Source organism: Camelus bactrianus, chromosome 4 (assembly GCF_048773025.1).
Source record: "Camelus bactrianus isolate YW-2024 breed Bactrian camel chromosome 4, ASM4877302v1, whole genome shotgun sequence".
Lineage (NCBI taxonomy): Eukaryota > Metazoa > Chordata > Mammalia > Artiodactyla > Camelidae > Camelus > Camelus bactrianus.
In genome coordinates this window covers 30,508,417-30,526,544 of record NC_133542.1, presented here as the reverse complement: position 1 = coordinate 30,526,544, position 18,128 = coordinate 30,508,417, and the positions used below count along the sequence as shown (strand labels likewise).

Genomic DNA, 18,128 nt, shown 5'->3' with positions numbered 1-18,128 from the left:
GCGCTGAAAGACTGCAGGAAAAAAGAGTTTTAAACTAGGAAGAGTTCCAGACGCAAGCTCCTCAGCAAGCCACGGGAACCACCTCCCACGGCCCCGCCTTCCAATCCGGAAGTGACGCACCTACTGGAGCCCGTCCTTTTCCGCCGTCCGCCCGAGAAGCGGCCCAGGCTAGCGCAGGGCGTGCGTCGGCGTCGCAGCCACCAGAGGGATTCTGGGTAACGGCCCCAGCCGGCTGGGGCGGCTGGCTCAGCGTAGCAGGTTCTGCTCACGCCAAGTCGGTTGGCAGTAGGGATAGTCGGGCCAGGGGCAGCTGGACATGGAGCAGCCGTGGCCACCGCCAGGACCTTGGACCCTTCCTCGGGCAGAGGGTGAGGCTGAGGAAGAGAGTGACTTGGACGTGTCCCCCTGTTCTCCCCGCTGCCCGCAGCTGCCGGGCGGCAGCGCCCAGGTGAGAAGGGGCCGGTGTTCTGCGGGGTACGGGGAGGTGCCGTCACCAGGGGCCCAGAGTCCTCTCTCTTTGCGATCCTCTTGGTGCCCCGTTCGGAGCCCCCACCTCACCTCCTGGCGCCGAGGGCCTAATGCCATCCCAGCGCTTTGTAGCATCTTCTGAGGGCTTCGAAGAGGGGCTCATTTATTCCCAGCCTCCATCTCCACGCACACCTTTTTCACCTTGACTGATTCCTCACCCTTGGAAAAAAGTTCCACCCCGTCACCCCTCTTCTGACAACACCCAGGTTTGGGGCGGCTCACAGAACACTGACCCTTTGTCCTTTTGTGCCTGCTTTTATCCGAGCACGTTATTCTGTTGAGGGCTCTAATATTTGTGTACAGTTGATAGGAACAGTGAATGTTATTGAATGTCAACAATTCGCTGAACTCCTGACATAAAGGTTTCAGATCCAGTTTACTTCACTGACTTTTGTCATCTGAGCAAATTCTTTAAAGCTTGCTTTCTATACTGGTGTAAATCTCTCCCATTCGCGTGACCATTTCCCCCTTACGGTTATGATTTTAGTTTTGCTTCACAGCATTCTTCGGTAAAAACATGTAGGCACACGTTTGCCTTTCCCTTCAGACCTTTTCTCTGATTCCTGATGCTACTTGTGGTTTTCAGCCCAGCCTTCCTTCCTCGGAAACTTATCCAAATGTGATAAACTACCATTTAGGATTTTTCTGGATCCTATCTTAGGGAGAGCTTACATACTCATATCACTATGTCCTGGTTTTTCTTCTAACCTGAGCGTGTTGTCTTTATTTCAGCGTCACAGACTACACACTAATATGTTTAATGAAATGGATTATAGGTGTCTGCTTTCTAGGCTTTTTGCGAAATGGGGTCCCTGAGTGCTTAACTGAATTGATACAGTTTTTCTCTAGACTCATTTTACTAGTTGTTGATGAAAATGAGTGATTTAAATCGTTTGCCAGTAAACGTAGGGTCATCGATCCTGTGCCCAGCTCACAGGGTTAGTTGGCTGCACAGGGAAAAATGCTGTTTCATAACCACAGACTGTACTTCGGCCAGCCAGTCACTGGGAAAGTGCAAGACATTTTTTAGGAGGACGGAATGAGAGTTGATAGGTCAGTAGTCACCCACTAATTATGGATCACTGGTGTCATCTTTATATACAAAATGTGTTATATAAGCACATAATAAATGTGTTACAGAGAAAAGGGGAATGCACAGCGGCTGCCATTGTCAATTTTGAAGGCATATGGAGAGGATAGAAAGATCTCAAGAATTTTTATTGCATTGTGGTTGAATCTAAAGAGTACCCTAAGAGAAACTCTTAATTTAAAAAATAGATGTATATTAATTTTTACTTGTGTACTTGGAACGATAAACTTATTTAGCTGAAGGGAATTTTAGAAGTTGAATAAGCTTATCTCTTTCATTAAAAGTGATTTCCCTGAGACCATGTAGCTAGTCAGTGGCAGAATTAAAACTAGAACCCAGTTCTGAGACCTAGTACAGTGTTTTTTCCCACCTCCTGCAGTGCCCATTCTGTGATGTTATGTAAAACTTTCTTCGACTGAAACAAACTTAAAGGTGCTAAACTTTGCGAAGTGATTACTAATCCTATGTTAGTTCACGTGTTTATAACAGACCTACTTACTTGTCTTGCTGTTAAGTTTTAGGACTTAAGTTCTCTATTGGAATATTTGGAAAGAATAAAATGTTTAGTTCAATTTATAAACATTTATTGATCTTTATAAAAACAGCCTTGGTTTAATTTTTACCAAATGTGGGGAATCTAGACGTCTTAATGTCATATGTGATGTATAGTTCTGAGATTCAGTTAATGTAGAAGCAGTTTGAAACGTAGAGATGCTGTTTGAAAGTTTATGTAGTTATATTAGTAGACCTTGATGCTAACAGTTCATTTTTCGAATCTGTGTTCATTAAGATATAATTATGTTTAATGTCCCTCTAAAAAACCTCAATATGTTCACAGATAAAATATGACCTTTTAGGGGTGGGAAGGGAGTAGCTCAGTGATAGAGTACGTGCTTAGCTTACATGAGGTCCTGGGTTCAATCCCCAATACCTCCATTAAAAATAAGTAAATAAACCTAATTACCTCCCCTCCCTCCCCCCAAAGATTTTATTTCATCCTCTAGATACATGTAGGATAGTTTCCTCAAATGCCCAAACATTGTCTGTGTAGTCTGTGGAGAAGAATTTAAACGTAAATCATTTTTAGAATTTGGAAATAAGATTTATGTGTTTGATTTGAGAGATGATTTGGTGATTTGCTTCCGTATAATTTGACAATGCAATATATTTCCATTTGTCCTTGCCTTTGTTAGTGTTTCTCTGTCTTTTCTTACAAAATAAATTTCAAACTTCGTTTTTCTCCTTCTCCTGGTCCCTTCTTAAGCATAGCTAGTATACAGTTAATCTTGATCCTATTCTAAGATAGCAAAAACTAAAAATAAATACTTTACTTGCTTGGTTAGGACCATGTGGTTCCTGGCTCCAAACCTGCTAAATGAGTAACTAAAACATCTAATAACAGTGTCTACATTCACCCCAATAGAAATCCAAGCTTGCTGAAGACTTGGCTAAGAGCCTTGCATGCTACTTGCCTTAGAATTCTTTACCACCACCAGTCTGTTCCAAGAAGTCAAGAGTTACTTATTCATCTAAGATTTATTGAATTCTAGCCTCTCAAGAAACAAATAAGCACAATACTGTGTGGAAACACCATTATAGAAGTATGCATAACTTGGGGCAAAATGGATAGGATAGGAGGGAAACAAAGTGATGCCAGAATCTGGAATGGAGATAGGAATTGGGGCGGAGGGCAGTTGCCACATTGTAAGGGAGGATGGAAAGAATAAGCAAACAAGTAGAAGATAACTAGAAGAGCTAGTAGAAGTTACCTAGAACTGAATCTAGAGAGATAACAGGAAGACAGATCATGAAGGACCATGCTGTGCCACAGAGTTTGCACTGTATCCCAGGACTCTACGAATGAATAAACTATCGGATTTGTTTCTTGGAGAGATCAATCCAAGTCTAGTAGAGAATGGCTTAAGATGAGAAAGGCTGTATTTATATAATTTAAGTGTGAAGTTATAAGGGCTTAATTACTAGTGCTGCAGATAAGGGAATAGGTTAGAGTAAAATTATTCTGAATACCTAACTTGAAATTTATCTACATTTTGGCTAAGAATGTGCCTTCAGATTTTGTTTTATAGAGCTGAGGAATATAAGGAATTAAACATCCATCACAATGCTTTACATGTGGTGGTTCAATAAATGTTAAAACTAATCGCTGTTGCTTATGAATGGACCAGAGTCACCAGGATAGACCAGTGACTATTTTTCATACAACTTTGCTTATTTTGATTAGGATTAAGTTAAATAATATCTAGCTGATATAGTCAGTTATAAACAGAAATTTCCAGTAGGAACTTCTTAGATTACCAAAGGTTGGGGTAAAACAGAAAGAAAATAGAAACCAAGAAATGATTACTTCTACATAAAAGATTCTTTGCAGTGAGAAACTTACAGAGCCAAACTGTAAAGGTCTGGTTTACAGCATGTTGAGTAATAAGGTGATAAACTAGATTTAAGCCTTTGTTCTCATTATTGTGGTTTCAGGATTATGAAGACTATAAATCAGATTTTTGTTGAGCCCCCACTTGTTGGATATTGCTAGTTGCTAGGCTTTTTGTTGCTGTTAGTTGTCAGAGCAGAGGCATAAATTAACAAAGAAGCTTAGAGTGTAGTTGATGAAACAAGGCCTATAACATAAAACTGTAAATACATGCACAAAGGCATGATACCTATGTACCAGAAACATTGTACAGAAATCCTTGACTAAAAGAAAGTTGAACTGTATTCTGTAAACATACCTGTTCTGTTGCTGTCTTCATTTCTTACAAATATTGTTTTTTATCCAGATGTATAGCCATGGAATTGAATTGGCTTGCCAAAAGCAAAAAGAGTTTGTGAAGAGCTCTGTGGCATGCAAATGGAATCTCGCTGAAGCTCAGCAGAAACTTGGTAGCTTAGCACTGCATAACTCTGAGTCCTTGGATCAGGAACATGCCAAAGCACAAACAGCAGTGTCAGAACTGAGGCAACGGGAAGAAGAATGGCGGCAGAAAGAAGAGGCTCTAGTACAAAGAGAGAGAATGTGTCTGTGGAATGTGGATGCCATTAGCAAGGATGTTTTTAATAAGGTACTACCTTTTATTGGACCATAATGAAAGAAGAAAAAACTAAAGTGTCTGTACAAACCAGTTGTGCATATCTAGTAACAAAGCAACAGAATCCTGTAAACAGTATTCAGTTTTGACAGTTTATGAAAAGTGATTGTTGCAGAAACATATATCTCCAGTAGTGTCTAATGTGCTTAGTCCTTAATACAATTATGTGGCTGCAGCATAGCACACACAGTGAATGTAAGAGTAGGTTCTGCAGTCAGACTGCCTTAAATCTCAACTTTGTCACATGCTGGCTTTGTGACCTTGGGCAAGTCACTTAACTTCTCTCTGCCTCAGTTTCCTCAACTATGTAGAGTGAAGACTAAATAAGGTAATGTCTTAAAAGCAGGTAGGAAGGGGCTTACCATATGGTAAAGCTCACATGTCACGAGCACTTTCTGATGTTATTGTGGTATCAACTTGCTATCAGTTTTGTAATGCTAATGTATAGTTACTGGATTTATCAAATAAAACAAGTTTCTTACTGTTATTTACCAGTATGTAATTAGTACACCTCAGATAGTAATCTGGACTTAGTGTTACAAGCATTGTTACTAGAAGGAGTAGTGTAGTACTTATGCCAACTTCGTTTATTACAAGCAGTCCTCTGTTTTTCACTGGAATGGACAGGACCTTACTCATTGACTGTTGTATCTGAAAAAGAAATGGGCATTTTCAATGCCCATTTTCAATTAATGTGTAAATTAGTACTTGTTTCTGTTTGTACTAAACTTAACTCTCAAGCTTCAGGGATAGATTGGTCATTCTTGTCTAAGTACATATTCATTTTCTTTAATCCTCATTAATAATTCTCTAGATGTAGTCTTTAACACTACTTGTTTCTGCTCTGGTGTCCACTCTCAACACCTGCGCCCTGCCTCCTGCAAGCATCTTTAATTTCCTTCCCTTGGACCAGCTCTAATTCTGCTACAGCATCAAGTAATACACACACATAGATAAATGTACACCACCACTAGCCCTATCAGTACTTTATTCTTATTAATGGAGATAAATTATCAGATTACAATATGCTTCTTGTTAAAAAAAAACAAAAGCATGTAAAATAGAATTGAAAGGCTTCCTTCACTTCCATTTCTGTTTCCCAGAGAGAACCACTTTTAACAACGAGTCATATCTTTCTAGACCTTTTCTGTGCTTGTACCAATTTATATATGTATATTTTTCCTCTCCCACAACAGGATCATTCTTTAGTGAATGATTTGTGATATTTACATATATTGCCTTAAAGAGTGTGTCTTCTTATTTTATTTCCAGTTTGCATTTATACTCCAAAACTATTTAAAATAATTTTTTACTAGAGAGGGAATGGTCAAACCAGTTTCTGTGTTTTATAATGTCTCTTCTGTTAACACAGTGGTCACAAAGAAAATATTTTCATTTGTCTCTGCTTTTAATTATTTTGCTTTTTTTTTAACTTAGGTTCTAACATAGCCTACATTTATACCACAAATTAATTAGGACTATCTTTGTGTTCCAGTCATTTGCTAAAAATCGTACATTGATTTTGTCTGGGAGCTTGAGACTTGAGAGGACTGGTCTAGATCTGCGCAGTCCAACTTGATAGCCACTAGCCACATGTGCTATTAAGCACTTTAAACGTGACTAGTCTGAATTGAGATGTGCTGTAAGTGTAAAATGCACACCAGATTCTGGTGACTTAGTACCAAAAAGAGTAAAATATTTTATTAATCTTTTTGTATTGCTTACATGGTGAAATGATAGTATGTTGGATATGTTGGGTTAGATAGATATGTTATTAATTTCATCTGTTTCTTTTTGCTTTTTTAATGTAGCTGATAGAAAACTTTAAATTACATTTGTGACTTGATTGTATTTCTGTTGGACAGTGCTGGTCTAGATAGCAGAATATATAAAGGAAAAATGCTTTTATTTTGAAATAAATAAACTTGTGTGCTTCCTGATTGTAAACTGGCAGAAAGCTAGTTTTTGATTTTCATTTTTGGCAGTGATGAGCTGAAGGTTTAAATGTGATCACAGAATGTTCTGAGAAACTGTTCTGCCAGTTTTTCTGGCCAGATGAAAATTTCATCTTGGTCTGTTTTAATGACTTATTTAACTGAAAATAAGCACTTCCTTAATAGAAATTTGTACTTGATTTCAGAATCAAACCGGTCTTGCCTAAGAAAAGTTTACAACAAAGGTGTATCTTAGGTTTATGTCTTATCAAAGAATTTGTAGTAAATATACTTTTATTTTCTATATGCTTGAATTTCTGAGTTTGTTTCCAGCAAGAACTCCAAAGATTAGACTAGAGCTGCAAATATTTAATGGAAACAAATAATGCAAAATAAATTACGCATGTAAAGGATCTTTCTATACCTGCCTTTGATTTGTAAATTTAGATTTACAGAAAGGTTAATTCATTTGTTTTTCTGTGTAATTTCTAAAATAATTCTGTAATTTTCTACATATATATCATTTTAAATAAGACTAATGAAACTCCATTACAAGAAAATTTTAATTTTTAATAGAGTTTAACAGATAAATTTAATGATACAATATCAGTTTAGTGTCTCACCTTTTTTAGTGTCTAAGGATTGCTAGACATTCAGTAGCTGAGAAAGAAGATCCAATTAGAATACAAAATCTGATTTTAACTTCAAATTTTTTTCTCAGAGTTTTATAAATCAAGATAAAAGAAAAGAAACAGAAGATGAAGATAAATCAAAATCATTTATGCAGAAATATGAGCAAAAAATCAGACATTTTGGTAAGTCTACTACTTGAGTTTCCTTCTTTTGTAATGTTTGGTATCATCAATATATGTACAAAGAGTGGGTTTATAAAATGGGGACCAAAAAGAAGCTATGGGACAAAACTCCAGTTGTGTAGCTACTTCCGGCAGAGTTTTACAGCTCTTGTTTTAGATTTTTTTTTTATATATTTATAAAAAATAGAGTGACAGAGTAAATCAAATTGTGAAGAAAAGAAAATTCAGTCTCTTACTACATAATCCTACCCTCTAAGGTTTGGTCTATTTTATTCCATAGACTTCTTTTCCCAGCTAGTCTTTACTTTTGTCTTTTCTGCTTCCTTGGTATCTGATTATCTTATGGTTGTAAGATTAGCATTCATTTTTTTTTTCAGGTTTTGGATATGATGCTATACAATTGATGCAGATCTTTAAACTTTTACTGAGATAAATAATAAGTAATAGAATATACTTCATAATAATAAATGATAAGTAATAGAAATATGTATACAGAGAACTGTAAAGTAGTTTTCTCTATTGAGGAAAAGCAGTGGGGATGGGATTGATGTAAGTGAAGGCTTTCCAGCAGAGGTAACGTCAGCTAGATTATGAGGCATACATAGGAGTTTTTCATGTAGGTAAGGGAAGCAAGGCAACAACAATGGCATGTGCAAAGTCTGAGTCAGGAAATAGTATGCTCTGTTCTAAGAATTATAAGCAGTGTGATACTGCTGGAGTGAAAATGCTGTTGGGAAGTGTAATGTGTTAATTTAGTAACCATAGTTTTTTATTTGTAATATGTTATAAGTTTTTTAAATGAAACTTTGAGACCTTTTTCCTATTGGTATTTTCCCAAAGTATTTAGAATTTCATTTGTCCTTCAGTTATGTCAGCACAGTGGATACTACTTAAGATTTTTTTCCCTTTTTATGGAGTTACTCAGAAAATTTATTAATTTTTCTCAAACGTTTTATTTTTAAAAAATAAAATAAGCTGTGTATTCTATTTAATTCAACAATAGTATCTGAAGAAATAAATAAAATTTATTTTTGCACATATTAACATTCCAGTACTATTCACAATAGAAAAAAATGGATATATCGCCCTCCCTTGGATAGATATTAAAATTTTTAAATGAGCACAGCCCTGAATTATAAAAACAAAAATTTTGCAAATGAGCCTTAGTTGTGATAATGTGATTTGCAGCTCCCACCCACAGTCCTTTCTTCCTAGTCCTGTGTCCTGCTGTATGTAGGAAAAGGAGTACCCTGTACTGATTGCTCTTTCAGAGCATAACTGCGTCTGGTAGAATAGCATCCTTCAAGGTGCTTTCACACAACTGGAATTCTATAGGCTAGTTGCTTTGGAGCAACGGGGAACCTAGTGAATGTGAAATAAATAGTTCCCTCAGTTTTGCTATAAACTGAGTGCTGTGGTCAGAAGCAATTTTGTTTGGGAAAATATCCCTATCTCACCTGGCACTGTAACCCACCTGGCACTATAATTATGTAAGTCTTCAATAAACATTTTACCACTCTATAATTCTGGGTAGTGAATTTCATAAGCTTGTTGCCTTCATTTCTTTTGCTGTAAATTGAGTTTTGGGGTCAAGAAATAATGTGGTATGGGGAATGCCTCATTTAGTAAGGCCTCAGATGCATTACTGTTTGCGTGGCAGGGAGGACAGGCAATACTAGATCTCAAATGGGCTTGTTCAAGTGAGGAACCACTGGTGCCTCCAAATGAAACGGGACCAAGATAATCAACCTGTTATTTGATGGTTGGCTAATCTCTCTAGCATATAGTGCCAATATTGAGGTTTCAGCATTGGTTTCTGCTACTGGCATATTAGGTATTTAGTGGCTAACCTGGAATATCCTTGATGGAGACATCCTATGCTATTGATTCTCTGCATAATCTCAAATCTACCAGCATGACTCCTTAGTTTCTAAAATACTGATACAAGCAATCGTATGGCTGGAGAAAAAGACTAACAGGACATCCACAAGTGACTGATAAACAATTATTTTGCCATTGCATGTGTGGGCTGCCAGTGTCTCATTTTTTAATATTAACCAGAGCCTTATTGTCTTCAAAGCCGACCAGACCTGGTAGCCATACCCAGATTCACATTGTTCCTGTTTCTTAGTGGAAATGCATATTGACTTTTCAGTTTGGAGGAGATATCCTACTTGCTGCAACCCATTGGGTCTCAGAACTGTTACTAAGGTAGCATGCTCCCAGAATTTTCTTGTTTTATTTTCCAATTTCTGGCTTGTTTGTATCTTACCAAGGCATATGGGATACCTGCCACTTCCTGCTCACCAGTTTCCATCAGAGTGAAGTAAACCAGTTGCAGTCATGTGGGATGATGTGATAGTCAAAGTTCCTGCAGACTAAATTATGGCACAGAGTTGATGGTGACTGAGGCAAGACAGTGAAAGTTTAATACTGTCCCTTCTGGGTAGAAGCAGGTGTTTTTGGTGTTGTGTGTTTCTTGTAGTAAAGGGGGGGGAAGCATTTACCACAATAATGACTATATCAATATATTCCTTTGAAGTAAACACATCTGGAATAGCAGCTGTAATGAAAGCTTCTAGCTGGAGGCTTTCCAAACTTGGTTTGCATTCCAGATTCTTGGAAGACATGGGCCTGGAACATGGAAGGCTGTGCAGGGCTGCAAAGGCTTCACACCTTACTTCTCTGTGGTCTCATATGTACCTACATTCTTTAAAGTTCTTCCTAACTTTCCCTTATGATATTTGTTGACTATCTTTCTTATGTTGCTTGTGCTCTTATAATTAGTTAGAATTTACCATCTAATGATAAATGGTACAACAGTATCATGGAATATTGTGAAGTATTGAAATCTTGATTTTTCCCCCTGTATCTGTATTTAATATATTAATTTAGTTAATTCTTGTTTTATAAATATAAAATATCAATTTGGAAACAGTCTGTTTTCTTTTAAATTTCACAAAAGTTTTATTCAGTCATTATGCATCTTTGACATCACTGTCTTTATGATCATGAGAGCTGCTTTTTGATGATCTCACATAAGTTTTCATGACATGTCATCTGTTCACTTCCAACCAGAGTTAGCTGTGGTTCATCATTTTTTGAATTTGTGTAAGATGTTGCCACTGGAAATTTTATTAAAAGCTGTGAATATTTGCATAGATACTCTGATAGAATCAGTTGTGCTGCAGGTGGATATCAGTCTCTTCAATGTAAACACTTATATATTGCTTTTCAAAAACACATCAATATCTTATTTTTGAAAAGACATTTAATAAAAGTACTCTTGAATAGAATGTGAAGTGAAATGAATAGAAAATTAGTATGTATGATATGATTCTAATTTTGTTTCTCTAAAAGTCGTTAAAAATAAGCCAGAAGGAAATACATCAAAATGTTAATGTTAATTATTTCTTTTAGAATTGCAGGTGATTTTTATTTTCTGGATTTTTTCAAATTCTTCACAATGAATATAGTTTATTTTTATAATCTGAAAGAAATATTTTAAAAGGCTTTATCCTAAGAATTCAAGAATGGCTTAACTTTAGAAGATTCTTTAATGTGGTTCACCATATTAACAGATTGTAATAGCATAACCACAGGATCTAGTGATAAGTTTGATGTGGGAGGAATGGAAATGTCAGAAGAATTTCTGGAATGCCTGATTGGGTGACATGGAGCTTAGGAAGCAGTGTAAATGACAGGGAGAGAAGAATGGGTTTGATTTCAAACAAGGTGAGTTTATGCGCAGGCATGTAGGTAGAAATAGCTGTCTGGTGGTAGGTGATTGGGAATACAGGAGATCTGGAGCTCAGGAAATAGAGAAAAAGAGGTCATATCATTCTTCAGAAATTCACAACCTAGTTGGGAAATTTTCAGTGCTTTGAGAAGTTTATGCTTAGTGTAATTTAAAGTTTATTATTCTATAAGTATAATGCACAGAGGAAAGGGAAATCAATAAGGACGTGTATTTGGGGACCATTTTAGGAATCAGGTGGAATATTAATAGCTAATAGGTGAATTGGGATTTAGATGTTCCCTAGAAAAACATGTGGGTGAAGATACATAATTAAAGTATTTCAGTTTGTCAGAGTAAGTTTTTCAAGCATTTAGAGAAATTGGTTGTCTAGTTTAGATGACTAGATTATCCTTAACCAAAGGATTAGCTTAATATTTGATGGATGAATGAATGAATGGTTCATATTGTGTTAATAATACCTAACATCTATCAAGTGTTTACTCTCTGTCATATTGTTTTAAGTGCTATATATGTATCAACTCATTTAATCCTCACAAAAAAATCTTGTGCATTAGATACTATTTTTAGCCCTATTTTTACAGATGAGGAAATGGAGGAGTAGAAATATAAAGGAACTTACCCAAGGTGTGGTTAGTGGTGATGCTGGTATTCGAACCTAGGCAGTTTAGCCCTAGAATCATCATGCTACATTGTGTTACTTTCCATTTCTTTTTAAGTTTGCTTATAAATTCCAAAATAACATTTGTAATTTCAGTTATGTTCTGTTCCACTAAGCCGTTGATTCTCTTCATATATTTTGTTCATAAAATTCCACACGCTTCCATAGAGGTCTATATGGGCTACCTGTAACATGACTTCCCAATTTCATAGTAATTTGGTAGGCATTTTTGAAATCAATTATTGACAATTATTTCTCAGATGAAAAAAAGCTATGGTCATCCTCAAGTGTTAATTTTGTCTCAGGTATTAAATAGGTAGTTTAAAACTTTAATGACATTCTTCTTCATGGCCCCTACAAATGTCACTAACCCTTTCATGTATTACTTTCCTGCCAGAGAGACCAAAATGGATAGGATTTGGGTACCTGGGTAAGTCATGATGCTGCCATGGAGAAGTTAACAGGAGAAGCAATGATCTTTCTATGGATAGTAGATAGAGTTGAAAATATTATCTCTTTAAGTGTAACAAAGCTAAGGCAAAATTGCTTTATAGGATTTATTTTATGGTTTCAGGTATAAGAAATATGGATTATGCTTTTTTAGATCTACCCCCCAGAAGTTATTATACTCTTTAACTGTAGTTTGAGGAGTAGTTTTTTTTAATTTTTTAACTATTTAAAAATTTATTTGTGTTTATTTTACAATATCATATTTTAAAATTGAAGTATAGTTGATGTACAATATTATATGTTACAGGTATACAGTATAGTGATTCACAAATTCTTAAAGGTTATACTCCATTTATAGTTATTATAAAATATTGGCTATATTCCCCATGTTGTACAATATATCCTTGTAGCTTATGTTATACCTGATAGTTTGTGCTTCTTAATCCTCCATCTTGCCCCTCCCCCTTCCCTCTCCCCACTGGTACCACTAGTTCCTTCTCTATATCTGTGAGTCTGTTTCTTTTCTATTATATTCACTAGTTTGTTGTATTGTTTTAGATTCCACATGTTAAGTGATAATAGTATTTGTCTTTCTCTGTCTGACGTATTTTACGTAGCATAATGCCCTCCAAGTATGTCCATGCTGTACACCAGAAACTAATGCAACATTTTAAGTCAACTATATTTTGAGAAGTAGTTTTAAGTAACTTAAATATCAGTTTCTCAGAATTTAAAATGACCTAATCAGTGTATTCAAAGTGTTGAGGAAATAACCTTGTCAAGCTTGTTAAACTCTTTATGAGAAAATGCTAAAATGCTTTTTTTTTTCAATTTTTTAAATAAGGAGAAAATCATTTATTTTCAGCTGATATCCATGTGTTACTGTGTATTTCTCAATAAGACGTTTGTCCTCAGTTTTGTTTTTTCTTGTGTTCTGATGTGGAATGTTAATATATAGAAATTCATTTTGTATCTAGAGGAAAAATTTATTGACAAACTATTGAGATAGCCTTATAAAATTTCCATGATGATTCACCTACATCCAGACTTTCTTGGTTGGATGAGTATAAAGCCCAGCACTTTACTGGTTTTGTGATTACTTGACTGGTATTGACTTTTTGACCAGATTTCTTACTAATTTGGGTAAAGATGAAAGGATACCTTTAGTAGTTTAGGTTAGTTTGGTATTTTGAAGCAAAATGGCAGCCATTTTCAAATATTAACTAATTTAAAAAATTTTTTTTCTCCGTGTATATAGTCATCATGACTAAATGGTTAACATGACTCAAATGGTTAAAATTTATTTACTGTTATAACACTGACTGGATTGGTTTCCCATGCCATCAGCATTTTACTGTATCATCTTAGACATGTTTTAATAAATTGGGAAAAATGTAGTTTTTAAAAATCTTTTATTGTCTTTGTTTGCCAAGTGTAGTTTCTAGAAGTTTTGCTTTCTTTTGTATCTTTCTAATAGAAAAATTTGTATTCCATGAATAAATAATATTGCATCTCTTGAAATTATCTGTACTGACTTTACCCGAGGATGACCAGCCATCTCTCTTTGCCCAGGTCTTCAAGGCATTTCCCAGATGCAAGACTTGTGGCTTTAAACCAGTCACCCTACTTTAGGCTGACAAATTATTTGAAATAAAACTCTGAATTTTGAAAGCTAGTTCCAATGTACTGGGTATTGCTTTATTATATTTCTTTATTACCTCTTTTACCATAAAATATTGCTGTGGTAATATGAGTTGTCTTTAAAGAGACATTTAAAAATACCATTTTTTTTTGTTTACGAGAGGAAAGTATTTGACATTCATGGTTTAATTCTTTTTTTACAGGTATGTTAAGTCGATGGGATGATAGTCAGAGATTTTTGTCTGACTATCCATACCTTGTATGTGAAGAAACTGCTAAATATCTTATTTTATGGTGTTTTCATCTAGAAGCTGAACAGGTATCATGTGAACCCTGAATTTCTGGGAACCTAAATGGAATTCTGGTTTACTTCTATGTTTTGTTTTTTACATTATTTATTTTAAATGAAAGCAGGAAGGTCATTAAATGAAATTACAATTTTTTGTTTTGTTTTGTTTTCAGATCTACTTGAGTTTATCATTGGAATTCTTTTTAGTTATTTCAGTTAGCATAGGGAAACTTTTACCCATGTGCTTTCCCTGTCCCCCCCCGCCCCCCCTCATTTCTCTTGTTCCTGTATACTATAAAGGTTTTTTTCTTTTTTAACCTAGTTAAACATCATGTTTTAAAAACCCAAGTAGTAATCACAATATTAAATATATTTCCAGAGATAATAATTTTAATGTTTATTTTCAGAAAGGGGCTCTAATGGAACAAATAGCACATCAAGCTGTTGTAATGCAGTTTATTATGGAAATGGCCAAAAACTGTAATGTGGATCCAAGAGGATGTTTTCGTTTATTTTTCCAGAAAGCCAAAGTAAGTAGCTGTTTGGTGTTTTTAAATGGGAAGGTTAAGCTTTATCTGAGACCTCTTTTGTCCATACGCATCAAAGGAAACTATCCAACTAGGATGCCACATGCTAAATTCTGAAGATTTTTTTAATAAAAATTTATATTTGTGTCCTTATGCTAATTTAGACTTAAAGGAGCTATGTAAAAGGTTGTACTGTAGCACGTATGTGAAATTGAGATCCATTCAAATGAATGTATGTATTCAGGAAAATTAGAGGAATGGTTAAAAACAAACCTGTGCTATACAGAATATTATGTAGCCATCAAAGTTATATTTATGAAGAATTTTTAATGATCTGAGAAAATGCTTTGCTATAGAGCCAAAAGAAGGGATACATATTTGTATTTACAGATGATGTCAGCTGTATTAAAGAAAAATAACTATGTCTAGAAAGATTAAACAGCATTTCACACTCACTAGATTAGTAATAATTTGAAAGTTGTAAAAGAAGTAGAGCAGTAAGAATTCACAGTCACTGCCTATGGGAGTATAAGTTGGTATAACCACTTTGGAAAATTTCCTGGTAAATTTGAACAAGTGCTAACACCCAGAAATTCTCCTAGGTATATATACCCTAGAGAATAGATTTCTCAGTGTGGGGTCCAGGGACACTTGATGGTCTTTAAGACCTTTTCAGGAGGCCCTGAGTCAAAACTATTTTCACGATAATTCTAAGATGTTATTTGTCATCGCTTCTCGGCCTTTTGGCTAAGATCAAGTGTTAAGATGTTATTTGTCATTTTCATGCTCATTCTCTCATGACTGTATAGCAGAGCTTGATACAAAATGTGTGAATCCGCTATCTTCTATTAAGCCAGGCTTTTCACTAAATTTTTTTGTTTTGGAAATACAGTTTCTTAACAAAAATATGTTATAAATGTTAATACATAATGAGTTTGTTATTATATTTCAGTTAATATTTTTTAAACTCCTCAGTTTTAATTTCTGACACACATAAATATTGATAGATAATAGCCCACATAAACAGGGAAGTTTGAGAATTGCTGCCGTAGAGAAACTCATGTGCACATCATAGAACTGTTCATAATAGCAAAAAGTCTAGGAATAACCCAAATGTCTGTTAACAGTAGAATGAATAAATTGTGGTATGTTCACTTGGTAAAATACTAATCAGCACTGGCATGGATTAAAAAAAGACAAGAAAGTGAAAAAAAAAGTCACAGAATGATATATCCGGTATCATTAAAAAAATATTTTTTTATAAAGTTCAAAAACAAGCAGAACTAAACACTGTGTTGTTGAGGGATACATAAATAAGTGGTAAAACTGAAGAGGCAAAAGAGTGATTAAGACAAGTCATGATAAAGCTAACCTCAGAGAGAGAGAGAGATGGAATGCTCTTTGAAACTTAGATGGAATGACCTATTCCCTAATTTCTATGGGTATATAGTGGGGGTTTTGCCCAATAAACTGTACTTACATATTTTACATGCTGGTTTTTGCATGTATGGTACATTTTAGCATACACAATTAGAAGTTAGAAGGAAATACACCAAAAGTTTAACTTTGATTATACTTGGATAGTAGAATTATAAATGATTTCCATTTTCTTTTTCATATACTACAATGAACATACTTCTTTTTATAAATAGAGAAAAACATTTTATTTTTAAATTAAAAAAAATTGTATCAGGGTGGCAGTAGTCCTACCTTCTACTTTGACTTTGACTATTAAAATAAGAAATTTTCCCCAAATAGTAGTTTTAATGAGTAAAACATTGAGTTGGTATTTTAATTAGGCTTCTGATGACTGTTCAAAATTTTCACTTAACACACAGACATAAAAAAAAATTCTTTTTCATCTTACGTTAATGATATGTTTGACCTAGTGCTTAATAGGATAATGGAACATAGCCAAACTATACATATTCTTCAAAATTTACTTTGATAAAACAGAACTGAAGGGCTCTGAAATCTTTAGGTCTTAATAATTTTTCTTTAAATTAAGGAATAATTTTCATGGGGTGCTTACTTTGTGCCACATTATTATTCTAAGCACTTTACACGGATTAACTCATTAAATTCTACTAACATTTTATGAGGATTATTATTTCTTTTTTACAAGTCAGGAAATTAGCATAGGAAAATTGAGCAAGTAACCCATAGATTACTTAATAAAGTAAAAATCAAGTCTCTCTAGCTCTAAATCCCTAGGCCTTAGGCATGTGAAGGTCAGCAGTTGTGTCACTTGATTCATTTAATGGTTGCATAACCATTTCAGAAGGATTACTTTTGGATATGAAGGCTAACATTCCATGTGTCTACACAAGTACCATATAGTGACAAAAGCAAAGTTCTGTAATATAATTAAGAAAATGATTCGTATATTCATAAAAAGATAGGATGGCAGCACAGAACACTGTCTGCATTATTTGTATAGATAATGATGCTAATCATTAATCCATAGATTTTAATCCAGTTACACAACATAAACCACATTAAAAAAAATACCATTGCAGACAAACGGGACCAATGATATTCAATAATGGGACTTTGACAAAAATCTCTTCCACCACTTGAACGCAAAACTTATGTTCTGTTAGTGTAGGATATGCTATGTCATGTTTTATCTGCAAAGGAGACATTTATAAATGGAGGCTACTGCCACAAGTGTGTTCTGCATCAAGAATTTTACTTATATACATTGTTGGAGAGAGTGTCCTCTCAACATAACCCATATTTTTCTTTCCGTAATCTTGAAAAGAAGGTACTTGCTTAACTAAAACACTAAGATATTTCCATAATGAAGTTGAATGTTGAGTGTAATTGTTCTTCATGGCTTTTACAAATAGGGATTTTAAAGTGTGAGAATTACTAATAACAGGTTAGACTGCCCCTCATTAACTGATGGAGAATCAAAAAGTTTTAAGAAAATCCCTTGGTTGTTGGCTTGGCAGCGGGAAGAGGAGAGAAGAATGGTAGAGGTTAAATGAGGGCTGTTTTGCAAATGCATGTAGGAAGATTTTATTTAAATAAAGTTCAAAACCAGGCAAACTAAATATATATTTTAGGGATAATGCATAAATGATAAAACTATAAAGAAAAGTAAAGAAATTATTATGACAAACATTAGAATAGCAGCGAAGGGAGGGATGAAGCCAGAGACAGAAGTCTGAACACAAGACTCTTCTAAGGCACCAGTCATCTATGTCTCAACACAAGTGGTGGATGCTAACTTTGTAATTATTTTAAAAGTTGTATATGTATGTTTTATATACTCTTCTTTATGTATAACATTTTTGTAATAAAGAATAAGTGAACACCAAAAAAAA

General features: G+C 34.8%; 1 protein-coding gene across 1 annotated transcript in view; it reads left to right on the top strand.

Annotated features, from left to right (window-relative positions):
* Positions 1-137: 137 nt before the first annotated feature.
* CDC37L1 (cell division cycle 37 like 1, HSP90 cochaperone) overlaps positions 138-18,128 on the top strand; it is a 23,703-nt gene continuing 5,712 nt past the window's right edge. The window contains exons 1-5 of the mRNA XM_010967884.3: positions 138-448; positions 4,414-4,695; positions 7,378-7,471; positions 14,184-14,299; positions 14,677-14,799. Of these exons, the coding sequence (XP_010966186.1) occupies positions 317-448; positions 4,414-4,695; positions 7,378-7,471; positions 14,184-14,299; positions 14,677-14,799 (747 nt within the window). The 5' untranslated portion in view covers positions 138-316. The remainder of the gene's footprint in view (positions 449-4,413; positions 4,696-7,377; positions 7,472-14,183; positions 14,300-14,676; positions 14,800-18,128) is intronic.